The following is a 26,449-nucleotide window of genomic DNA, read 5'->3' as shown; positions in this document are numbered from 1 at the left end:
TTAGGTTTCTATGACTTTGCTCCATAAAGGAGGATAGACATACTGCCAGTGCTAAAAACTCATATTTTTTGTCAGTATCAATCGTTACTTTTCCAAATCTTTTCAAGTTTATAAAGTTGTTTGCTGCTTTTGATTGTTCTTGCTTGACCTCTAGCATAATGTCACCATCATTGCACATCTCACTCCCTAGATAGATTAAATGACTTTTTTTCTTCTAGCGTTTCTTCATCCACTCTAATGGTTGCTTTTGGGATGCTGATAGCCATATATTTTGTCTTCTGGTTGATGAACAAACCAACTTTTTTGCTGCCAAAAGCTGGGTTTTTTTTTTCTTCCATTAAACAATGCGTTGAGCTAAGCAGGACATGGTCATCAGCAAAAATGAGGTCATCCAGTTGTGCTTTATCCATTCATAAAATTCTTCATTTGCCTTTGGTGGTTACTTTCTTCAAGATACAGCTAATGACCAGTGACAACAATAGTGGGGACATAAGACACCCTTGCCTTACTCAAGTTGTCACTGCCAACCATTGGCTGATGTTGAAGGTCCACACTTTATATGTTTCTTGCTACGTTCCAGGATGATGTTGCACATGGTTTGACCAGGCACTGAGAGTAACATGATTCCTCGCCAATTACTGAAATTGGTAAGGTCACCTTTCTTTGGCAATTTTACTACGATGCTTCTCTTCCACTGGGTTGGGTTCTTTTCTTGGTTCCTTATTCTATCTAAAACAAAGGAAAGTCTGTAGGGGTGGTTTTTGTTTTTTGTTTAGTTATGCAAAAATAAGTATGCACACTGTTTTGGTGAATGAAGAGGAAAGAAAAATGTTGCTGATTTCTTCCCCAGAGATCATATTTCTTTCTTGTCACAAAAGTCCTTATTTAAGCATCAATCATCTTAGCCTGTGCTGTGTAGACAACTGTTTTTTTAGAGGATTTGTACTGTTATTTCTTCTAAAGTGTTAATTGTATATTACACACAAAAACTATGTTAAAAGAACTTCATTAAGATTGCAAAATAAAAAATTCACAAGTTAGGAAATGCTGGAATTCAAGTTGCTTGTGCAACCTTAATTCAGCCCCCTTGTGCACACAGAATCATAGAAATGGAAGGGACCTTGATAGATCATCTAGACCAGTCCCCTGCACTGAGGCAGAACTAAGTATTATCTAGGCCAGGGGTTGGCAACCTGTGGCATGCGTGCCAAACACAGCACGCGAGCCAATTTTTAATGGCACGCTGCTGTCTGCCGGACCTGGGCAGACAGCAGTGTGCCACTAAAAATTCTGCCCAGCCCGGCCTGCTCTTTTCCGTCCCCCGCTCTCTCCTTGCAGGGCAGGCAAGCTTCCCCTTCCCCCCGCCTCTTCCCCCAGCGTGCTGGGTTCCTGCTCCTCCTCCTTCCCTCCCTGTGGCCGATCAGCTGTGAGGTGAGGGCAGAGGGCTGGGTGTGTATGAGGAGGGTTCAGGGGTCAGGGCAGAGGGCTGGGGTGTGTAGGGGGTGCAGGGGTCAGGGTAGAAGGCTGGGGGTGTGGGCTGGGGTCGTGGTGGGTGCTCCCAGCCCCCTGCCCTGAGCGGCTCACGGCAGGGGGCTGGAAGGGATATGCCCTGATTCCACCCCCTTCCCCAAGGTCCCCACAGCAGAGAGCGCGCTGAGGCTCCGCTTTTCCCTCTCCCACTCCGTAGCAAGGACCGTCAACTCATTGTTTAATGTGTAGCCTGAGACCTTATATATGGCACACTATTCAAATCCTGCTCTGAAAACAGAATTATTAATTTCCTCATGGGCTTTTCTGTGGCACTCATCACTATAGTGTCCAAGTGCTTCACAAACATTAATTAATATAAGACCCCTATGCGATGAGGGGGTAGAATTATCCCCATTGTACAGATGGGAAGTAGAGGCAATTAAAATAAAATGTATCCACTAATTTTGGGTATCCAATTTAAGATGCCTAGGCACTTAGCACAGGTCACTTAGCATTATATGGCACTTTATATGTTCAAAGGAAAGCTTCCATTGACTTCATTTACAACTCTGAGTGGTCACCACTTCCGCAAATCATCTCCCAGGTTCTCAAGTTTGGTACCTAGAAAAGGAAAAACACACAGTTAGGTACTACCTCTGAAAAATTTGGTTTAAGTGACTTGCTTAACAGCACCCAGGAACTCTGTGGCAGAAGCAGGGATTGAATTCAGTTCTCCAGAGTGGCATTCAATTTCCTTAATGATGAGATCCCTCCTTTCTCTTCCTACAGTCCCCTGCCTCATTCAGTACATACTTTACAACTCCTGCTACAAATGAAGCAGGGGTCCTACAGAAAACAACCTTCTTCACTGCACTGCCCTGCTCCATCCCCGGAGCAGGTACATCCTGTGCACTGAATGAGGCAGGGGTTGTGGAAAAAATAGTATGTTATCATGTAATTATAGACTATCAAACGCATACACACCAGGGGAGCAAACTGAGGTTGCACAAGCAAACTTCAGTTCCAGTCTCACTGGACACCTTGTTTGAGTTACTCCGTTTCCTTCTATCTGTTCTGGCTTTTGTCTCCTCTGCATTTGAATCAGATTACTTCTTCCTCTACAATGCCTTGGGTGCGAGCAGGAGGGGGTGGTTGAAAACACAGGAGAGACAGCTCCCTTTCCCTTTGTACCAGTGCCTGGCTCAACTCCAGCCGAGAATAGCTGGGAATAGTCATTACAAGGAAAACTCTCTTGAGCCACTGTATATTGCCTTAGGCTGGACCATGCTCAGTCCCTCTGTGGCTTGGCCACAGAATTAGTCTGGTCAGCAGCAGGAGGAGCTGGGAGGGCACTGAGCATGCTCAGTGAGGATAGAGTCTTAGGAGACTTTAGCTGTTCAAATCAAAGAAGTCTCTACTGCGCATGTGCAAACTGCAATTTTACAAGGTTTATAATATGGCCAAATGTGGGTGGATTTTCACAGGGATGGCAAAAGGCACATCCTAGACACAAAGGCTATCCCTGCCCGCACCAGATTTCAGGTCCCTGCTCCAAAGGATGGGAGCATTCAAAGAAAAGGCCTCAAGATGTTTGTAATATGGGCATAACAGTGTATTTTTCCCTGACTTTGTTCTTGGATGTGGTTGAACTATATTGGCTGAACAAAACAATAGAAATAAAGCGACACTCAGCAATATCCTCCCATTCCTGCACTGCAAATGGTTACAGGTTGACACAATTATAAACTGAAAACAGGGTCTTATAATGGGAACCTTTATTAGAGGAGCTGTTGCCAGCTCAGTGTGTAACTATAAACACCGAATTATGGATGAAGTTAACAATCACTAACTAACAGGCAGTATTAGGTCTAATAAATGCAATAGAACTCTTCCTAACAGATTATGTTTGAAAGGGGAAAGTGGACTCTGTTGTTAAATATACTACAGTATTCTGCAGCAATGGTGCTGCAGAATTACAATGGTGCTGCAGCTTACAACAGAGTTACTGTAGTGGTTTTTGACTGTTCATGTAGAATACTACAACATATTGAAGGGTAAGGTCATATATAGCTGAGTCAATTTAATTCAGTTTGTGAAACTTTTTAGTTTAAAACTATCAGTTCCATATTTTAGAAGCAGTTTTTCAAAAATACCTTAATTTGAATTCTCCTCCTTCCCTTTTGGAATTGTAAAATATCTCTAAATTATTTGACAGGATCTGTGAGCAATCACAGGCAAATTGAAATAATGAGGGAACAGCCACTGTATATGAGAAACCTAACCAAACTGCAGGGTATATTTTGAAGAAAGGTCTCCATTAGAGGGGGAGAATCAGTGTAAACTGCCTTAAACAACCAGACAGTTTAGGAAGGTTGGGCACCTCCTCCCCCCACTTCCTCCCCTCCACCCAAGATCCCTCACTGCATAGAAATAACTGTTCTTCCCACAGAGTAGGTGTCTAGTTCAAGCAGCCAGCGGTGGGTGTGGCCAGCTAGATACTGGAGCAAGCTCCTGCTGCTACCACCGCCACAGAAAATGGAAAGGCAGAGCAAAAGCAATAGCAACAAACCCTTCGAGAAATCAGTAACCGATTGAAGTGCATTTTTTGTGCATGACAAGGTCACACTGACAACAAGGCTAGAAAGCTGTCTGCCCTCCTTTCTTGGAAAACTGTGCAAAGTTTTTTGTGTTTTTAACCCTTTATATTTCTGCAGTTGGGGGGCGGAGGATGTGGGCGTGTGGGAGAAACAGCCCTAAGAATCCAAACCGAATAGCTCCCTGGGCACCATCTGAATAGAGTGTTTTATTTTCAACCCCCCCACCCTTTCCCTCCGTTGCGACTGTTAAAAAAACAAACCCAGCATTTAACAGCCCCTCCCCCGCAGCCTTCTCCAGAAGTGATCAAAATAATAAGGGGGGAAATCCCGTTTCCTAAGGCGGTGGTATTTCAAATACCCTCATCGTCCCCCTTCCAGCCACCCAACGAAGTTTGTTTGTCTAGAGGAATAGCCTTCGATTGCATTTTTATCCTGATCTTATCGCCCTCCCCCTTCCCCACCCAGCTTGCACTTTCAGGCACTTCTGGGCAATGCAAGCCCCTTTTTGCCCCTCACGAGGGTCTCCTGCAGGATTTTTTGGGTCCCTCTTTCCGCCTTGCCCAGAATCTGTTATTTGCAAGAAACGTCTTTTTGACGCAGGAGAAATGGCAAATTTTAAGTACGTCATTAATATGGCGCCAAAAGATTTTTTTTAAGTATAAGCTTATTTTTTAAGGTTGCAGCAGCCCAGCGTACGCCTGTGCCCATAGCTCGGAGAAGAGAGGGGGAGTGAACCAGAGGGGGGAGAGGAGGTAAAGAAGTGTGTGCGTTCCACGGCTCCTGCTGAGTGTGTTGTGGTGTGTGGATGTGTGTGCGTGTACGCGGCTGGGGATCATTGCGAAAGCGACCTGATCAGACTTGTACAGTGTGTGTGAGCAGCCCGACCCCGCTGCTAGAGACCCAGAGCGAAAGAGAGATGGGGACCCAACGCATCGGGGGGAGGTGAACAGCAAGAGGGGGGGGGGGAGAAGGGAGGGAGAGAGAAGGCAACACATGCATAAACACAACCAGAGATGGGACCCATGTCTGCTGCACCTGGACCTGCTGCTGCCCAGGAAGAAACAACAAACAAGAAAAAAAGAAATTGAAGAAAGATTTGGGGGGAAAGTGAAATCATTCTTGATCATACTAATAATTTTAAAAGTCACTTCTCCGGTCCTCCCACCTGCCCCCCTCCTCAAATAAAAAGGTCAGCAGAAGAATTGGTCGTTGTTGCAAAGAGATCCTAAGGAAGTCTGGGTTAAAAAAGAAACAGAAACACGCACATAGGGCTGGATCGTGCACAGAGCGGCCATCTCGGCTGGAAGCAATTCTTTTGGGTTCGCATCCATGGAGTTACTTTGTATCCACTCCTAAGAGGAGGGTGTCATCTTCGGATCCAGCAGGGGGGTTATTTCCCCCCCTCTTCGCAATGATACCAGATTGATCGTGCAAAGGGGGTTTCCTGATCGTTTCAATCTCTGGAGCATCCCCCCGCCCCCTCTCCACACTCCTCTTTTGTAACCTGAGGGACAGGCTCAACTCTTTGAGGACACTCTCCCGGCAAAGGTAAAGGATGAAGGAGGATTGCATTTGGGATTGCTTTAATTTGCAGCTGATCATTATTTTGCATCTCTCTGGCTTTTTTTTTTTTTTTTTCATTTCGCTGGGCTGGCTGCTAGGAAGGAAGGGGGAAATGTGCAGCATTTTACCCAGATCGATTGCGCATGTTGGTCACTCATGTTTTAAAGAGTAAAAGGGAAGCAGCAGGAATGTAAACAAGAACTTTTAAAGGGTCGGCGCAGAAGGGTTTTTTTATTTTCCAAATTAATGACTGCGGCAGAGCTCACCCCAAACCGCCTCTGGGTTGGGGAGGGGGGAACAGCAGTTAATTTTTTGCAACGGGCAAAGCAGCCAGGCATCGGGGTCCAAAGGGATCCGGATGGTTGGGGTCGGCAGGGGGGCGTGCGCGAGGGGAAAAAAAAAAGGGGGGAGGAAATCTGTGAAATGTGCCACAGGAGGCAGCGAGGGCAGCTCAGCGAGGTAGAGACACGAGTTTCATTTTGTTGATACGCAGCACGTTTTGGAGCCTTGCAATTCTTGGAGCTGGTGCACATGATCCGCTCCTCTCACGTGCTGGGGCTGCCAGGTCCCTGCCAAATCGTGCACAGACCCAAACAATGCACCGGGGAGCGGAGAGGCAGGCAGCCTTCGCCCCGCTGGCGGGGGTGGCGGAGCCCGGGCTGAGCTCCCTGGGCGCTCCGGGTTTGCAGCCCTGCTGTGGCGGGTGGGGGAGGGCCAGCCAGCGAGAGACGCACGCTGCTGGGGGCACGGCGGGGTTTGGGAATGGAAATGTACAGGCAGCGGCCGCGGCAGTCCGGCTGCACGTTGGGGACAGGACTGTAGGGGGCATGGCTGTTGTTTACCTTCTCAAACTCTCACGGTTCCCGGCGGGCTCCTCTGGGGGCGTCTCATCCTTTCCTCCATCTCTGCCCGCCCACCCGCGAGCCAGTCTCCGCTCCCTTGCTCATCCCTCCTTCCTTCTTGCTCCCGTGCATTCCCTCACACCCCTCCGCGCTGCTCGCTCCTGCGGTCTGCCCTTCCTCTCGCTTTCAGTCCCTGGCTTTCTCATCCCCTCCATTCCTGTCTCCTGTCCAGTCCCTCTGCTCCGTGCAGTGCATCCCATCCTCCGCTGGCTGCCTCTCTTGCGTCCCTTCCTTCCCCTCGCTTCCTGGGTTTGTACCCATTCTCTTTCCTTTTCTCCTGTACCCCATCTTCATCCCTCTTGCCTGCGGCTCCCTCTTGCTGGCTTGCATCCTCCCATTTCCTTCTCCCTCCTGCCCCCTTATCCCCTTCTCTGTCTCTCACTGCCCCTCTCCTTCTGGCAAGTGCTCATCTCTCATGCACAGCAGCCCCTCCTGTTTGTTTTCTGCAAGGGTCACGTCTTTCTTCCAGGAGATTCATTCAGCAGCATTTGAGGGAATCTCTTTAAGCAAAGATGGGAACAAGAAGTCCTGACATTGAGCAACAAATATTCCCTCTCATCCCCTCTGCTCTCCTTCCCATACGACCCCTCTTCTCTCTCCATTTGCTGGGGGGAGAGACATAGACATCCGCCAAAACGTCCTTCTCACTTAGGGGTTTTGTTCAGTCCTGGGCATATTAATACAGCCCTTCCCCTCCTGCTCTAATACAGTCCCCCTGCCCCCACCCTTCTCTGTGTCTCATTATCTCACTCTCATCTTTACTCTTCCATGCTCCAATCCCTTGTACACATACATGCTCCCACTGGTTCGCCCTAATTCTCACACCCAGTCTCTTATAGCCCTTCTCAGTCATGCACTCCATCTCTACCCTTCGCTGCTAGAGAGAGACCCATAGTCTCCCACTCCCCTCGTAATACCCACGCTTTCTGTTCCTGCCAGCATCTCACTGGCCCCCTGGTGTTTACCTGGTTTCATTTTTTTATTCTATCTTCCTCTTTCTATTTCACTGGTTTGTCGCCATCCGTTTCATGCTAGTTTTTGCCAACTTGTTCTCCTCTTTCCCTTCCTCTAGGGGGAAGCAAAATGCATCCGAGATAGCATCTTCTGCAATGTTTATTTTGCAAAGCAGGTACCCTGCTCCCTTGTATGGCATGTGCACATAGTTTACAGAAATAGGAGTGAGCTCTAGAGAAAGTTTATTTCCCTCTTGAATGACTGGACAAACTGCTGGGAGCCCACAAATGTCTCTGGGGAATCATTTAATGCACTTACCTCCTACTTGCACAATCTTGACCATATTTTTTACAAATTGGTGTGTGTCTTTGGTGGAGCATCTAATGGGATTTTAATTTTAGGAACTGGGTTTACGTTTAATTTGGAGCTAATTGCCTTTTCAAATGACAGTGAATCCATCTGTCAACTCCACTCCTTGAAAGGTGCTTTCAGAGTGAAATAGTGTGGGAAGTTCAGAACTGCTTCTGCAGGGTGCAAAAGCTTCTGGATTTTCAGGCTCAGGTGCAATTGTGGAAAGACCTCTGTGTGTCCCTAAATCCTATTAATCTTTTGAACAGCAAGTGTAAATCTCAAACTACCTGTCAAGATGCTCTTTCCAAATACCAAACCAATTTGTTTTCTTCCCTGCCCCCACGCCATCTATCATTACAAATAATGCAATTACTGTTTTAAATCTGGATTCCCCTTACCAGTGAGATCTTTCGAAATGAGGATTTGGCTCCACATAAGGTGGAGCTCAGCCTCTCTCTCGGGGTAAAGAGCCTTGGTCTTAGGAACTGTGTTGGACCTTTAAGCATTTATTAGCCTTTGAGGTTAAAGTAATTGTGAGCTAGAAGTAAAAATAGTTTGCAGAAAGGCTAGGTTTGTTTTTTGGTAGGAAAGATCAGGTGGGTTTCTGAAAATCAAGGATATGTCCAGAGGCTAAGTTAAAGGTTATAGGCAGGGAGGTGAAATTAATTTAATTCAATTGTGATTCTGCTAATAGAGCATTTGGCACCAAGCTCTGAAAGTTGCCTGACATGTGGTCCTCAAACTGCCAATTCAATAAGGATTTGATCCTGTGGGATTTTGTGCATGTTCTGCAAGGCTCTGAGTGCCCTTAACTCCCCTGGACTTCTGTTGGAGTTGAGGGTGCTCAGCAACATGCAGGATGGAGCCATTGATTCTGTACACAGCATGCAGTGCCCATCCTCATTTACTTTTCTCTCTGTATTTGTGCATAACGAATTTTCAATGCATGACACCCTCTTCGTGCCCAGAGTAACCTCTCTGATGTCCGTGATGGGTTTAAACACGTGGAGAGAGCTGGTTAATGAGAGGATGAAAATAAAAGTCAGAAAAGGAAAGGAAAGTCATAAATATGAGTAATAAAGAAAAAAATCCCCTTTTAGATATGGAAAAAATGCAAAGCAGAGGAAGTGAGCGGGACTTGTTTTGTTTTAAATTTAAATGAGATTAAAATTTGCTCCAGGACCCAAGACAGCAAACGTGCTTAGTGCAGAGAAGAACAAGGATGCTTGTCTTTTACTGAGACACTTTAGATGCCCTTTGCTCTAACGCATTGAAATTGACTGCAACCCACACAGAAATTAATGGGTCACATTCACCACTCCAGATGCAGTGGGGTGCTGTATGACACTACGCAGGCCTGTGGGGACACTGCTGCAGATGGTGCATTCATCCTCAGAGAAGGGCAGCATTAAAATCCAATTGAGGCTTCTTATTTGAAGCCTGCCCAGGAGAGCCAGCAAGCTGGGACCCATCCTGTCTCAGGCCAGCTACAGACACTTTGCGATCGTGCTGGCCAGTTCCAGGCTTCCCATCAGAGCAGGGGTTGTGGGTGGTTTGCAGTGTTGGGCAGAGGTGGAAAGGGGAAGACAGTGGAGGAGGGGACCAGAGGGCAATATTTTTTCCCTAATTAACATAGCAAAGTGTCTTAATTGAAGCGAGAGCAGGCCAGAAGGCAGCACATGGGGGACAAATCCTAACTTAAAAAATATGTAATGAATCACAGCAGTCTTAAATAGATGCAGTGAACTACTGGGATGTTAGCAGGGTTAGTCAATGGAGTTGATTCATGGCTCCCCTGGCTCTTAACTTTCCTCTCCCTTCCACTGACCAGCCCTCCCTGCATTCACATCCCACAGACCCTGGCTGTCCCGCTCTTGTTCCTCAGCACCCAGCTGCCCAAGACCCTGATCTCTCTCTTTCTCTTCCTCCTTCTCTCCCAGCCCTCTTCTTGTCACTAATGATAATGGAAGATCCCCTCTGCCTTTCTGTCCCCTTCTCAAAGCTGTGCGCATCAGCCTTCCCTTTCCTGTCTCCCAGGAATAACCTCCATAAGTCTCAGGTCTCTGCTTCTCTGCCCTGACCTCTTTCAAGCACCTTCTAGCTAATGAGGACCTGCTTCCCCAGCCAAACTTGACCACCAGGACCTAAAAAGCAGGAAATTGACGAAGAGAAGCCTAGATACCAAGCCATTCTCATTTCTTTGGACATGTAAGGTTCCTTGGTCTCAGGACCAGGGCGCCCGCTTGGGAGGCAACAGGGAATTGGGTGGGTCGATCAGGCATCCTTGTTTGCAGCCGGGTCACTGGGCAAGTGGTTGTTCAGGCCTCCTGCTTGGGGCTAAGGCTCAGGCTTCCTGCCCAAAGGCTAAACAGATAAACAGCCAAGGGCTCATCCAGCACCAAGTGAAGGGCTAGGAGTAGGGGGATCTGGGCCTGTCCTGCTTCAGCGGGTCCCAGGCCAGGGCCCAAGAAGCGATGGGTGGTCCCGCCACAAGGTTGGCAGGGAAGCGTGGGCTAGCTGCCTTGTCTCCCAGCAGCACAGCCGAGTCAATGTCTCACTTCCCTGGGGTACTTCCTACTGGCGGCTGGTGAGGCTGCTCCACAGCTGCTGGGGCCTGGTTCCTCCTCTCCATGTTGAGTGGATCACTCTCCGCTTCCTCTCTGGGTCTCCATTTCATAGGACAACGGCTGGCCTTCTCCCAGGCCGACTCAGGGAGACCATCGTCTGCCACAGCTGGTTGAGGGTTTTGCTGGCACTTTGGTGCCCTGGGAAGGACATCTGGCTCCTTCCATGGCCTGGCCTCAACTGAATTGCAAGTGCAGGGCCCTGCTCTTATACTTTCTGTCCCACACCCCTGTGTCCTGTGAGGAGGGCAGAGCTTGGTTAGCTGGTTAGATGAATTAACCCAAGGTGGGTTAATCCCCTCTGTCCTGAAGTGAGGCCGCTCTGCATCACACATGCCTTGATGATTTACCAGCAGAATCAGGGAATCGGGGGGGTGATTGGGCCCAGTGTGTGTATTTCCTTGCCAGGCTTTAATAATGCTCTGTAGAGATTTGTTAACCATGTGAAGCTAATTCAGCCCTGGTGTAAGTGGGAAGCAGTGCAACATCCATTGAAACCTTAGAAGCTGCTCTTAGTCATGTCATGGTTGAATTTGACCTGTGGTGTTTTTGCACAGCAAATTCTGCCTCTGAAAAGTTTGTTCTCTTGTTATCACAAAACAATCTGAATATACCAAATGCAAAATCCCCATTGGAGTCCATGGGAGTTTTGTCTGAATAATGATTGAGTCCTGTAGGATTTGGCTCCAAAAGTGTAAAGATAAAATTTATGTCTCAGTCCCAATGAGCCTGTGACAGTGTAATATCTAAAGCCTCTCTATCCTCTTCTCTGTATGTTATACCTGACTAATTTCCTGTCATACAGACCTCAAGACAAGGCAAATAAACAGTTAACACAAAAGGGAAAACACAACGAGCTGCCCCATTCTTCTAATTCACAAAAATGGAATGGCAGTACCATGGGTTGTTATAAGAAAGTTACTGGTTCGGAAAAAAGTTTCCTAAGTTGCCACTGGAGCTACTGCTCTCTATTTGTATTTCTGTTTCTTGATAGGTTTCAGAGTAGCAGCCGTGTTAGTCTGTATTCACAAAAAGAAAAGGAGTATTGTGGCACCGTAGAGACTAACAAATTAATTTCTTAATTTAAATTAAATTCTTAATTTCTTAAAGTCTCCTTTTCTTTTTGTTTCTTGATGTTAGTGTTAAACAGAGAAGTGGTTTCTCACAGCTCCCATTGCAGTTTAGGAAGAAAACACAGAATTCAATGTATTTTTCACAACCATCACACAAAATAAGAAGTCGTTAGAGAGGGGAAGCTATGAATACCAGGGAAGGTCTTAGGATAGGCATGCCTCCGCTCAAAAACAAACCCAAAACAAACCAGAAATATATGGTGACCAAATAATTTTTTACTGCAATTTCCTCTCCAGAGAACGTATGTAGATTAATTAGAGTTTAATCTAGGGCTGCAGTCACATGTTAAAGTGGTTTAGGAATTTGCGAATAGAGTTTGCTGTATAATTCTGTCTTTCATGTTAAAGAGTGCCTGTATAGGCGAGACCTTTGCAGTCAAAATTATATTAGCATCTTATTTTATTCATCCTCCTTAGTGACCTGCTGTAGAGGTGGTCTTAGAAATTGCCTGCTTAGAATGCATTTTTTCAGAAAGTAACTGTTTTGTACTGAGGCATTGTACTGAGGTTTTGTACTGAGGCACATGGTTCTGTGCTTGAGTATGAACTGTGAAGCTGAAACCCAGAGGGGAGTTCAGGGAGATTTTTGTGCTGTGGCCCCCATGGTCTGTGGAACCACTCATCACAGGCATATGTGAAGTCTTCTAACACTTCCGCTTCACCTACAATATCCCAGAATGCTTTATTCTACCAAAATGTTTTGTTGCAACCCCGGGTACCTGTGATGCCACAGAGTGAGATAGTGCATTTTGGAGAATAGATGCATTTGTTGTGCCAGAGCAGAATCTCTGCCCAGTGAGCTAAGATGTGCCAGTGGATTTCCCAAAGCATATGAAGGGTGAAGGGTTAGTCAAAAAGTATTTCATTTGCGAATGCCCTCCAAAGCCTGGTAAAAGGCTTTCTAATGGTTTTTGCTTCTGTAAAACCTAAACGTTGGGCTAAATGTGACCTGGCAGTGATCTTTAAGAGCATTATTTTTTTTCCCCATTTGTTTATAACTTTGACAAAGATCCTCTATGTGGAAAAGGTCAATTAAAGGAGAAATGAAATTAAAACATGAATCAAGATTATTTTTAAAGTGTCAAATATGTGCATGGACTTGAAAAATTACCGAGTAGTGTGTTTTCAAACCAAATTGGGTGTGAAAACTTCTTTCACAGACCAGGCAAGACTTGAGTCCAGGCTCTTATAGGTCTGTGTTTTCTCTGCTAGAGATGATGACATAACTAAAGGAATGTAAAGAATGTAGCTCCCTGCATTGTTACGTAGGCTGCCTGAGGGGTGGCTTAGTGATCTAATCAGCAGGTTGGGGCAATTTAGATTTCCTGGAGTTACATGTTCAAATTCTGGTAGAGTTGACTCAGCTATATATTCCTCCAAGATTAATGAATTGAGTGCCAGGTACTTCACTTTGTAGGGGCTTTCAGACAAGATGTTAAGAAAGCAGTGTCCTTTCTGTTCTGCATGGAAATTAAAGACTCTGCAACATTTTTCCTAAGACCTGTGACTGGTCCAGTGCCCTGGGCCAAAATGTCCTCTCCCTTCACTTGTGCAGTGCATTGTGCATCAGCTGGCTGTCTTCATCCACCCAAGATCTGGAGGCATTTCAATAGCGCTGTAGGTCTATATGGCAGGTTCTGTTCAAATCAATGCAGTTAATCCAGATTTAAAGCAGAATTATGTAGAGCAGAATTTGTTTTAGAGGGTGCAATCCTGGCTTCACTCAAGTCAGTGGCAAAACAATTGACTTGTATAGAACCAGGAGTTTACCCATGCTGAGTAAATCACTTTGGAATGAAAGATGCTGTGTAAATGTAAAACAGTATTATATACTGATCCTGTAGTCTTTCTGTATTTAGAATTCACATGGATTTTGATGGGAGAGATGTTTGTGGAATGTCTGCATTATTGCCTTATCAAAATAATGTTTGTCCTTCTATAATGGCTTCCATCCAAGGATCTCAAAGCACTTTACAAACATAAATTAAAATTAGCTTCCTCATTCCTGGGGGCAGGGCCTTATTTACAGGTGAGGAAAACGAGTTACAGAGAAGTTAAGTGACTTGTCTAAGGTCACTCAGGAAGTCTGTAGACCAGCTGGGAACAGGACTGAGGGGCCAAATTCAGTCTGGGTGAAATCAGTGGAATTTCAGCAGAGTATGCCAGGGCAGAAATTAGTCCTAGTCACCTGACCTCCAGACCTGTGCCTTGATCACATAACAATCCTTCTTCCCTTGGGTGAAGGCCTTAGGAGTCAATAATACTGTCATGTCTTCCAGGAGACCCTTAGATGGATGACACATGCCTTGGTGCTCTACTGGAAATTCCATTGGGCACTACTAGAATCCTTTGGTTTCCATGGCTCTCTGTTTCATTCTACTAGGCTATATTTGTTTCAGTTGTATGAAGAATTAGCCCCAGGATTCAGACAATCAGAAGCCCAATCGTGCTCCAAAATCCTGTGTGGTAGTTGGAACCAATAGGAACCAGTTGAAAATGTCCAACTGAATTTCCACTAAGGATAAGAAAACTGCTGTTAAATCCATCTTCAATATATTTTTCCCCAAGCAAAATCTAATGGCTAGTAAGTACAAAGCTGGTTTAATAACATCTGTTTCCTCTTGAATCACTCCAAGTATTGATATTGCCATATTCTCAAGGAACAGTTTTAATCATGTTTTGACAGTGCAATGTTTTACCACAACACTGATAGTTAAATGTTTATGTTACTTTGTAGTATTATCCCTTATAATGCTGAGATAAAACATTGCACATGTACTGAGAAATAAAGACATTGCTAGGTTTTTATATGTTGAGGTATTGGTGGGTATTCTCATATTCTCCAAGGGAAAATGGCATACTACAGAGTGCTATCAAGTGTGGTTTGTTGCTAATAGCTACTCTGATTAAATCGCACACACAAAAGACATACAAATGTTTTATTCTCGTTTTCCTCCTAAGATTGTAGGAAAAAGGGGGGTAACTGCAATCTAAGTCCCCCTTAGCCTTCTTAGGAAAAATAAATTACTGGGAGGAATGCCATGAGAATGTGTGCATGTGTGTGTGCATGTGTATATATGTATATGTACGTAACATATGAAATATCTGCCCACATCCCATAATATAAGTTAGATTAGTGAATAAGACTTAGCACTTTTCCACTGTAGCTCTCAAACCTCTGCAGAGGTGGGGAAGTACCATTATCCACATTTTACAGATTGGGAAACTGAGGGACAGAGAAGCTAATTATTTTAAAGTGGCTCTTAGTCTGGGCGCTTCAGTTTTTGTGTGTCCAGTATTAGGGTCCTAGGATCTGATTGTCAGGACTACTAAGCACTCACCATTCCCATTGACTTCAGTCAATTCTGTGACTTGTCCAAGGTCACAAAGCAAGTCAGCAGCAGAAGAGGGAATATCCCTTGTACCATGCTGATAGCGCCCAGAGGTTGGATTGCTGGACTCAGCTGTACAGGAGGCCACCCCTTCAAATCCTCTGGGGAAATTGCAGTTAGTGCAGAGTGTGGCAGCTCAGCTGAAGCTGAGTACCCAGTTCTCCCCCACCCCTACAAACTGGTAGGTGGAGGGGGCGGGAGGGTGAGGAGTAGATAGAACCGTGGCTTTTTAGGCATTGTTTTTCAGGCAGAGATCACATTACACCTGTGCTTTGCGATCTATCCCAGCTTTCATTTGATTTCCAGGTGAAGTTTATTGGCTTGGCTCCTGTCTCCTGGAGACCTGTCACATTATGTGATTCCTTAGCAGTGGTGATGTAGGATGATTAATAGACCTGGGAGGGGACTGGTGGCAGGGTGTTCTTGGTGAGGGGTTCAGGTCTTCCAAGCAGGCTTCCCACCTTGATTTGCTAGAGACCTGATTTTGTGACCTTTGGGACATGATGCAAGACTCAGTTGTGCTCGCAGGCTTTGCCAGGATGGGTCAGGGGTTGAGATGGAGGCCTTGATAAAGGTTACACCAGTGTTATGGAAAGGTTACTAGGAGATCTGTGTTATGGAAAGTATATTTCAGATTTGTATGGAATGCAGCTAGGATTTGACAGGCACATGTGAAGTCTAAACTGATATTGGCTGAGTGGGCATGTGGGAAGATGAGTCAGAGGGTGACATCCTGGCTCCTCTGAAGTCAATGGCAAAACTCCTATTGACTTCAGTAGAGCCCAGATTTCACTGAGACCCTATTAAAAGTACATAGATCCATTTCTTACATCTATTCCCTTCTTAACATTATAGCTCAATCCTGTGGTTCACTGGCCATCTATTGCCATATTCGACAAGTGACTGCTGCTTGATTCAGTAGCTCTGTATTCCAGTCTTTAAGGCATCTTACCATGGGTTCTCTGTGCTGTAGTGGTGAGCTTTCTTCACTAGTGCATTTGGGTGCCAGACTTGAATAGGCATTAGGCAAATTGCTGTGCAGAGCAGAGTGATAAAAATGCTATCACATTCTTACCTCCTAGCAGCGAAGAAACTCAGGAGAGAAATTTTGCCATCCTTAAAGTTTTGGGAAGTAGGGACTCAGTGCTGTTTTACATGCTTCCCCCCCATACTTCTTGTCATTAGGGTGAGTATTTGCGAGTGTGACTGGGTTAATGTGATGCGTGGATATTCAGAGATAACAGTGATTTGGTACAGTGATGAGTTTCCTGAACAGTAAGTGTAACATTCAATTTCTTTTGTTACAGATGGAAGAGAAACGACGAAAGTACTCAATCAGCAGTGATAACTCAGACACCACTGACAGTAAGACCTTTAATTCAAGGCTTTGAACAAGATAACTAAGCGATTCACCTCCAGCAGGGAAAGCATTTGAATAATTACTTTGCAAGGAGTTGGGAAAGCAGCATTTATTGGGTAGTCTCTGTACAATAAATTGTGCACTGGGATCCATTTTCAAAGATACATTACTGATGTACAATGAGTTGATATCAATTTAAATGTCTGGCTGTGGGCGTCTCTTATCTGATAAAAGTGTCCTCCTCCAGTGAGCAGTTTGGGTGAGAGAGAGAGAGAGAGAGAGTTACAAAGCAGCGTTGATTGCAGAATTCAAATAAAACAAAGCCCTTATTAGACAGGGCACTGTGGACTGTCTTCTCACCTTTATTACACTCAGTGTGCATTTAGCTTCAGATGGAATCATGTGGATGGAAAGTAAAGTTCCTATTGGGAAACTGTGTATTGAGCACTCCCTGTGGTCTCTCTGAAAATGGAACCCCTTGATTCCTCATTATGAGAGGCGAATTAGATTGGGGAAAAGGCATTAAGGCCTCAATTCAGCAAGGCATGTAAGATTACACTTAATTATAAGCATGTGTTTCACTGCCTTATTAAGCAGTGCATTAAAGTGCATGCTTAAGTATAAGCATGTGTGTAAGTGCTTTGCTGAATTGGGGCCTGAGGGCACAGACTTGTGAATTGTGGAGTGCCCTTCACTTCTACTTGCTTCAGTGCCATTGCCCACTGCTGGAGAACTATAGTGTCCCAGAGACTCTGTTATAACCTCTCAGCTGGTCTGTACAGATTTCTGTTGGTTTCAGACACAGGAACAAATAAGTAGACCTGGGATTTATTGAGAGCTAGTCCCTTACAGGATCAGGCCATTAGAATGTTGAAGACTGGGAGACTCTCAGCCACTGACATTAAAGTCATGGCCTGATGGTTCTTTTTCCAGCAGGATTTTGTCCTTATAATGTGGGTTAGATGAGATAGAGGGTGGTTGCAGTTCCCACAGCTGTAGCCAGAGTAAGTGCCCTCCCTGACTACGATGGGAATCCCAGGAGGCAGCACCAGTGGGGGAGATTGTAATGTTAAAAGGAATAATTAGGGCTATACGCCAGGGTGGCAGTAGGGTTCCTCTTTTTGTAGTCAATACCTTGTATTGACACTGGGGTTGCTGTACAATGCGTGAATGAGCAGCACTAATCTGGGCTTTCTGAACAGGGCCCTTCCATCACTGTGTGCAGTGACATGGTGGCATTTATGTTGCAAGAACAATAGTAGTGGAGGATGTGTGGCATATTCCTGGAGACAGTAGTGTAAAAGGGACTGAGGATCATTAAGGATGGGGGGGGCATGAGATCCATAGTGCCACAATCTAGCACCAAGCAGCGTAAGAATTCTTGTCAAATTTAGGCCCAGTCCTATGACGTGCCAAGTGCCCCTCGCGAGGTCCTGAGTGCTGGCAGCAGCCTTAGATTTCCGTGCTTGTTGAGGGCACTCAAGACCTCCTAGGAGGTGCTGAGTAGTACCATGAGTGACTTTTCCCCACTTCTCAGGATTCAAGTGTTACACAGTGTTGTAACTGTGTCACTGATTTAATTTAAGCCCCAGACAGGAATGTTCCATCAAACTGTGCTTAGGCCTGGTGTTCTGGATAGCTCATGGGTTATCAGTGGGCTACGGGGCCTCTCATTCATAGGTTGCTTGTTCAAGTACCGTACAGCCCAGCTAAGTGATGGCTCTTCAGTGTCTTACATGAAATTGGTTTGGTGGTGTGAGTCCATTTCCCAGGAAACAGGTGTCCACACCGTGACATGATTCCTTTTTGCTGTCTCAGCGAAGAACAGAGTCTAAACTGTACCTCTGCCCCTGGAGTTTCTTCCTTCTTCCTCATAAAGAAGGCCCTTGGCAGGTCTGTAGTGACACTTGCTCTGCTGCTCCTGCCCATGCTGTGCCTGTTCTCTGGATATCAGGTCTGTCCAACTCCTACTGGAGTCTTTGGAAGTTGGACTGGGCTCAAATAGAGCACTTCTCAGAAAATAAAATAAACAAAAATCCTGGGACTCTGGATTTTCCCTTCCTTCAGAGGCTAAACTCCAACTTCTGTTCCCCTAATTCCCAAAGATTCAGAGGCTTACTAAACCCAGTAGTGTTAACTAGCTTCCGTGGGCTTCTTGGGGTAAGGCATATATTTAAGCATGGTATTAAACAACACTGACTTATCTCTATTGGACTTTGGTGTTTATGCAGCAGGTAATATCTCACCTGTTGACAAATGCTCTCCCGCAGCGTAATTGTAAACAAAACTGTGACCTTTTTTATGCCTTTGCCAGAAAGAGATGGTAGCCTGGTGTATTAACTTGGTTCACATGGTTTTAATACCACATTGTAGTTTGCTTTGAGGCAGGTAAAGTGGGAATATTGATTTGATCTCTTAGTGCAAACTATGGGCCTGATCTTGTAACCCCTACTCATTGGGTAAGGTCTACTGGTGTGAGTAATGACTGCAGGTTCAGGCCTTATGCTATGTAGTGTACCCACATGCTCCCTTTATACACCTGTGGAACTTAAAGTGGATTACATTTATACTGAACCCGCCATCATGACATCTGGCATTACATTACAGCAATGGAAATTAGCACCTGTTGCCAACAATTGGCACAGTCAAACCTAGTCCAGATTCCACCTCCCACAAAATAGGTACAATAAATAAAAAGGCACAAGACAAACTAACATCTCTTTTCTTGTGTCCTAAAAATCAACAAATCTGAGATTTAGCCAGTCATGTGAGGGAGTTGACTTCAAAGCCAGGGTTCTCCACCAAGAATGCCCTGAGAAGAGACAGCAGGTGCATCCGCTGATAGCAACTGCCACAGGGAAGTATGTAAGGGTATGTCTACACTACTAAATTAGGTTGAATTTATTGAAGTCGGTTTTGTAGAAATCGTTTTTATACAGTTGATTGTGTGTGTCCCCACACAAATGCTCTAAGTGCATGTAGTCGGCGGAGTGTATCCACAGTACCAAGGCAACCGTCGACTTCCGGAGCGTTGCACTGTGAGTAGCTATCCCACAATTCCTGCAATCTCTGCCGCCCATTTGAATTCTGGGTAGAAATCCTAGTGCCTGATGGGGCTAAAACATTGTCACGGGTGGTTCTGGGTACATATTTGTCAGGCCCCCCTTCCCTCTCTCTTTCCGTGAAAGCGAGGGCAGACAATCGTTTTGCGCCTTTTTTCTTGAGTTACCTGTGCCGACGCCATACTATGGCAAGCATGGAGCCCGCTCAGCTAACCGTCACCGTATGTCTCCTGGATGCTGGTAGACGCGGTACTGCATTGCTACACAGCAGCAGTTTATTGCCTTTTGGCAGCAGACAGTGCAGTATCACTGGTAGCCGTCATCGATGTAGTCCTGGGTGCTCTTTTGACCGACCTCGATGAGGTCAGGGGAGCCTGGGCAAACATGGGAGTGACTCAGCCAGGTCATTTCCCTTTGAAGTTTCGTCTCATGGCGATTGAGTCCCACCGGCAGTGCACTGTCTTTTAATCAGCAGCCAGCAGAAGACGATGGCCAGTAGTCATATTGCACCGTCTTCTGCCAAGCACCCAGGAGATGACGATGGCTAGCAGTCGTACTGCACAGTTTGCTGCCAGCAAGATGTATAAAGATAGATGAAGTGGCTCAAAACAAGAAATAGACCAGTTTTGTTTTGTATTCATTTTCTCCTCCCTCCCTCCATGAAATCAGCGGCCTGCTAAACCTATTTTTGAGTTCTGTCCTTGAGGTTTTGAGTTCTGTCCTTGAGGGGGCCATTCAGTTTCTCGCAAAGCCACCCCCTTTGTTGATTTTAATTCCCTGTAAGCCAACCCAGTAAGCCATGTTGTCAGTTGCCCCTCCCTCCGTCAGGGCAATGGCAGACAATTGTTCCGCGCCATTTTTCTGTGCAAGTGCCATATCATGGCAAGCATGGATCCCACTCAGATCACTTTGGCAATTAGGAGCACATTAAACACTACACGCATTATCCAGCAGTATATGCAGCACCAGAACCTGGCAAAGCGAAACTGGGCGAGTAGGCGACATCAGCGCGATGACGAGAGTGATGAGGACATGGACACAGACTTCTCTCAAAGCACGGGCCCTGCCAGTGTGGGCATCATGGTGCTAATGGGGCAGGTTCATATGGTGGAACGCCGATTCTGGGCTCGGGAAACAAGCACAGACTGGTGGGACCGCATAGTGTTGCAGGTCTGGGATGATTCCCAGTGGCTGCAAAACTTTCGCATGCATAAGGGCACTTTCATGAAACTTTGTGACTTGCTTCCCCCTGCCCTGAGGTGCAAGAATACCAAGATGAGAGCAGCCCACACAGTTGAGAAGCGAGTGGCAATAGCCCTGTGGAAACTTGCAACGCCAGACAGCTACCGGTCAGTCGGGAATCAATTTGGAGTGGGCAAATCTACTGTGGGGGCTGCTGTGATGCAAGTAGCCAACGCAATCAAAGATCTGCCGATATCAAGGGTAGTGACCCTGGGAAATGTGCAGGTTATAGTGGATGGCTTTGCAGCAATGGGATTCCCTAACTGTGGCGGGGCCATAGATGGAACCGATATCCCTATCTTGGCACTGGAGCACCAAGACGGCGAGTACATAAACCGCAAGGGGTACTTTTCAGTAGTGCTGCAAGCACTGGTGGATCACAAGGGACGTTTCACCAACATCAACGTGGGATGGCCGGGAAAGGTACATGATGCTCGTATCTTCAGGAACTCAGGTCTGTTTTAAAAGCTGCAGAAAGGGACTTTATTCCCAGACCAGAAAATAACCATTGGGGATGTTGAAATACCTATAGTATCCTTGGGGACCCAGCCTACCCCTTAATGCCATGGCTCATGAAGCCATACACAGGCAGCCTGGATAGTAGTCAGGAGCTGTTCAACTACAGGCTGAGCAAGTGCAGAATGGTGGTAGAATGTGCATTTGAACGTTTAAAAGCGCGCTGGCGCAGTTTACTGACTCGATTAGACTTCAGCGAAGCCAATATTTCCACTGTTATTACTGCTTGCTGTGCGCTCCACAATCTTTGTGAGAGTAAGGGGGAGACGTTTATGGCGGGGTGGGAGGTTGAGGCAAATTGCCTGGCTGCTGGTTACGCACACCAGACATCAGGGTAGTTAGAAGAGCACGGGAGGGCGCGGTGTGCATCAGAGAAGCTTTGAAAACCAGTTTCATGACTGGCCAGGCTACAGTGTGAAAGTTCTGTTTGTTTCTCCTTGATGAAACCCCCGCCCCTTGGTTCACTCTACTTCCCTGTAAGCTAACCACCCTCCGCTCCTCCCTTCAATCACCGCTTGCAGAGGCAATAAAGTCATTGTTGCTTCACGTTCATGCATTCTTTATTAATTCATCACACAAATAGGGGATAATTACCAACGTAGCCCAGGAGGGGTGGTGGAGGAGAGAAGCACTAATAAGGGTGGTGGAGGAGGGAAGGACAAGACCACACAACACTTTAAAAGTTTAAAACTTTAAAATTTATTGAATTGCCAGCCTTCTGTTGCTTGGGCAATCCTCTGGGGTGGAGTGGCTGGGTGGCCCCACCGCATTCTTGGGCATCTGGATGAGGAGGCTATGGAACTTGGGGAGGAGGGCGGTTGGTTACACAGGGGCTGTAGCAGCGGTCTGTGCTCCTGCTGCCTTTCCTGCAGCTCAGCCATACACTGGAGCATCTTAGTTTGATCCTCCAGCAGCCTCAGCATTGAGTCCTGCCTCCTCTCATCACGCTGCCGCCACTTTCAGCTTCAGCCCTCTCTTCAGCCCGCCACTTACTCTCTTCAGCCTGCCACCTCTCCTCGTGGTCATTTTGTGCTTCCCTGCACTCTGACATTGTCTGCCTCCACGCATCTGTCTGTGCTCTGTCAGTGTGGGAGGACAGCATGAGCTCAGAGAACATTTCATCGTGAGTGAGTTTTTTTCGCCTTCTGATCTTCGCTAGCCTCTGGGAAGGAGAAGATCCTTAATACACATGCAGTTGGTGGAGAAAAGAAAAGGGACAGTGGTACACATTAATTAATTAAAAAGACACATTTTATAGAACAATGGGTACACTCTTTCACAGTAAACCTTGCTGTTAACATTACATACATAGCACATGTGCTTTCGTTCCAAGGTCGCATTTTGCCTCCCCCAGCGCGTGGCTAGCACCTCCTTCTTTCCTCCTCCCCGTGGCTAACTGCGGGGAACATTTTTGTTCAGCCATAGGCAAACAGCCCAACAGGAACGGGCACCTCTGAATGTCCCCGTAAGAAAAGCACCCTATTTCAGCCAGGTGACCATGAATGATATCACTCTCCTGAGGATAACACAGAGAGATAAAGAACGGATGTTGTTTGAATGGCAGCAAACATACACTGCAGTGCTTTGTTCTACAATGATTCCCAGTACGTGCTACTGGCCTGGAGTGGTAAAGTGTCCTACCATGGTGGATGGAATAAGGCTGCCCTCCCCAGAAACCTTTTGCAAAGGCTTTGGGAGTACATCCAGGAGAGCCACGAATGCCAGGGCAAATTAATCATTAAATGTGCTTACTTTTAAACCATGTATAGTATTTTAAAAGGTACACTCACCAGAGGTCCCTTCTCCGCCTGGCGGGTCCGGGAGGCAGCCTTGGGTGGGTTTGGGGGGTACTGGCTCCAGGTCCAGGGTGAGAAACAGTTCCTGGCTGCCGGGAAAACTGGTTTCTCTGCTTGCTTGCTGTGAGCTATCTACAACCTCATCATCATCATTTTCCTCGTCCCCAAAACCTGCTTCCGTGTTGCCTCCATCTCCATTGAAGGAGTCAAACAACACGGTTGGGGTAGTGGTGGCTGAACCCCCTAAAATGGCATGCAGCTCATCATAGAAGCGGCATGTTTTGGGCTCTGATCCAGAGCGGCCGTTCGCCCCTCTGGTTTTCTGGTAGGCTTGCCTCAGTTCCTTAAGTTTCACGTGGCACTACTTCAGGTCCCTGTTATGGCCTCTGTGCTTCATGCCCTGGGAGATTTTGACAAATGTTTTGGCATTTCGAAAACTGGAACGTAGTTCTGATAGCACGGATTCCTCTCCCCATACAGCGATCAGATCCCGTACCTCCGTTCGGTCCATGCTGGAGCTCTTTTGCGATTCTGGGACTCCATCATGGTCACCTCTGCTGATGAGCTCTTCATGGTCACCTCTGCTGATGAGCTCTGCATGGTCATTTGCAGCTTGCTACGCTGGCCAAACAGGAAATTGAAATTCAAAAGTTCGCGGGCCTTTTCCTGTCTACCTGGCCAGTGCATCTGAGTTGAGAGTGCTGTCCAGAGTGGTCACAATGGAGCACTCTGGGATAGCTCATGGAGGCCAATACCGTCTAATTGTGTCCACAGTACCCCAAATTCGACCCAGAAGGCCAATTTCAGCGCTAATCCCCTTGTTGGGGGTGGAGTAAGGAAATTGATTTTAAGAGCCCTTTACGTTTTAAAAAAAGGGCTTCGTCATGTGGATGGGTGCAGGGTTAAATCGATTTAACGCTGCTAAATTCGACCTCAACTCCTAGTGTAGACCAGGGCTAAGAGAAGGCTTCTCTGAGACAAGATAGTGAAAATTTGCAAGTGCCAAGGACTAAAAATTTGCTATTGATACAGCTGGTATTTTATTACATTCTTAAGAAGTGACATATTCTTCTGTGGAGATTTAGGACAGATATTCCTTGAATTGTTTAGCACAGCAGGATCTTGCTCTCTCATTGTTCTTGCACACTTTGATGGAACTCTAGACCCTACAGGATACAAATGACTGTGACCTTTGAACTAAAGGCTAGATCGTCTGGTGGTGTAAATCAGTGTCCCTCCATTGACTTCACTGACTTACACTGAGGGATTGAATTGGTTGATTGACACCAGCCTTAGATCTTTAAGCTTTTTTGAAAGCTTTGTGTTAGGCTATGTTTCTGACAGCTTCTTGCATGTTTTGGTTTTGTTGATATATAACGTAGAGTTGTCCCTGCATGTGCCCATTCAGCCATTGACTTAACCTATCAACGGCATTTAATTCTTAGCAAACATAACTGACGGTTACCCTGGACCCAGATATAAAAGATGTATTTTTAGTTGTATGTGGAGGGGTGCTGCTGTAGATAAGATCGAGGTGTCATTTTTATTATTATTATTATAATGTTTAAATATTGGTGTTATTATTTAGTACCCAGTATGGACAAGATTTATTACTATTTTTCTTATGCTTGGTGCTGCACAAGACTCAAAATAAAGCGAGTCCTTTAATAATAATGTAAAGACAGTTTTATCACTGGACTGTGATGGGAATGTTGTGTTTATTTCCTCAACACATTGCGTAGTGCAACTTTTCACTATGTGCAGCTGTAGGCTGGTGGAGTGCCTCTAGGCTTGAGCATTAAAAGAGATGGGTTCTAATCCTGGCTCTGTCATTACAGGATTATCTGGACATCAGTTTTGCCAATACTTTCAGCCTTGGCATCTGAAGTCTAAGTACAGATTTGGGTGTAACTTCAGGCACCCATGTTTGAAAATTTTAGCCGTAAATTCTTATTTTGTCCCCTGAAAAGTTGTTCAGTTTCAGAGGTGCTGAGCCATGGGAGCTACAGTGTTCAGCCCTGCTGAAAATCAAGTCCCTCTTATTTAGATGCATAAATAGGTGTTTGAGTGTCTAACTTTAGGCTCCTGAGTTTCAAAATACTGGTCTGAACTGCTGTGTGCCTCTGTTTCCCTGTCTCAAAGCAGGGATAATAATGCTTACCCACCTTAGTAAAGCACTTTGGGATCTACAGATGAAAAGTGCTAGATAGGTATTATATTTTGTCTCAATGTCAGTCCAAATTCACTCCTCCTCCGCACAAACCTGATGCTCTTCTCAGTGTCAGCTATTGGCTCCAGAAATGCCAAATAATGGAACTGAGACTGGATTGATGGGAAGTTAACTGCAGGTCATTTCTAGCTTCTTAATCTTGCTCTACTAGGTTTTTTTGGTTATTATTTTTGGGCTTTTGTGGTTTAAAGTGGTCTTTGAGTTCTCATCAGCAGTAGATTGACAGCCCTGGAGCCTGGAGATTTTTGAGTATCCTGGTAGAGGGAGGAGGCATGGGAGTGGGGGAAGCTAACACTACTGCTATCTGTGCTGCCCCTGTCAATGAGTAGGGGTTACAAGAGCAGGGGCAGCACAGACAGCAGTAGTGCTAGCTTCCCCCACTCCCTTGCTTCCTCCCTCTACCAGGGGATCACTGGAGAGGATGAGAAGGGAGTTCATTCGCTATGGCCCATTCACTCCTTGGCCTCCCAGCTGAGGGTCCAGCAAGGGGGCGGGGCTGCTGTGATGGTGGGTCTTGTGACTCAGATGCCAGAAAAGCTGTGGTCAGTTTCTTCTGCAGATAACTCTTATCTTGTGTCTCATTTAAGGTCATACAACGTCAGTGTCAAGATGCTCCAAAATTCCAAATACAAAATCCAACTGGTCAAGACAGAAGGAGAAGAAGCCCTCCGAGGTTGGTTGCGTTTCTTGTTTCTAACCAGCCCATGATTCAGTAATTTCAGTGCTTGTCCAGGCATAATGGAAACCAGCATATCCAAAGCTGGCAGTAGGCAGAGGTGCTAGAGTCACCTGTCCCTCTAAGAAGCCCCATACCTCTGTCAGCATGCACTCAGCACCAGAGGCACATTGTGTTCTTCCACCTCTCCATTGGCCCTCTACAGTTGTCACTGTCCATGGATCTCTCCCTGCGCAGGTCTAGTGAGAATCTTTCATAATGGCATGGAGTTATGGGGTGGGTCATGGGTAGTCAGGACGTAGCAGGATGGAGAAGGAGCTGGATAGGACCTTGTATATTACTTCCTTCAGGGACCCATAAAAGTAAAGCTGGCCTTGAGTATATCAGCCAGAAAGCTATCCTGATAGTGGCCTGCAAGCATCTCCAGTGCGTCATGAGCCTGCTCTGCTGGGAAAGTCTCCCCCTGACTTCACTGTGAGTGGGTTTGGGTTTTATTACAGTATTTGAATTTGCCTGGATTCCCAGTGATCAGCTACCTGGCCAGTTAGCCTGATCCCTTGCAAAAAGAAGCATATCTTGCA

The 26,449-nt window shown here is 46.1% G+C and overlaps 1 protein-coding gene across 5 annotated transcripts in view; it reads left to right on the top strand.

Annotated features, from left to right (window-relative positions):
• Nucleotides 1-4,359: 4,359 nt before the first annotated feature.
• The window catches only part of JADE2 (jade family PHD finger 2), a 167,908-nt gene continuing 145,818 nt past the window's right edge, over nt 4,360-26,449 (top strand). For 4 of the 5 annotated variants that reach the window (XM_043490812.1, XM_038412219.2, XM_043490811.1 and 1 more), the window contains exons 1-3: nt 5,477-5,615; nt 16,294-16,351; nt 25,780-25,865. In XM_043490812.1, the coding sequence (XP_043346747.1) occupies nt 16,294-16,351; nt 25,780-25,865 (144 nt within the window). In that variant the 5' untranslated portion in view covers nt 5,477-5,615. Of the gene's footprint in view, nt 4,820-5,476; nt 5,616-16,293; nt 16,352-25,779; nt 25,866-26,449 lie in introns of those variants that run through there. The other variant, XM_038412220.2, reaches the window with a different exon arrangement.

This window comes from Dermochelys coriacea, chromosome 8, assembly GCF_009764565.3.
Source record: "Dermochelys coriacea isolate rDerCor1 chromosome 8, rDerCor1.pri.v4, whole genome shotgun sequence".
In the NCBI taxonomy this organism is placed as follows: Eukaryota; Metazoa; Chordata; order Testudines; family Dermochelyidae; genus Dermochelys; species Dermochelys coriacea.
This window is presented reverse-complemented; position numbering and strand designations above follow the sequence as displayed.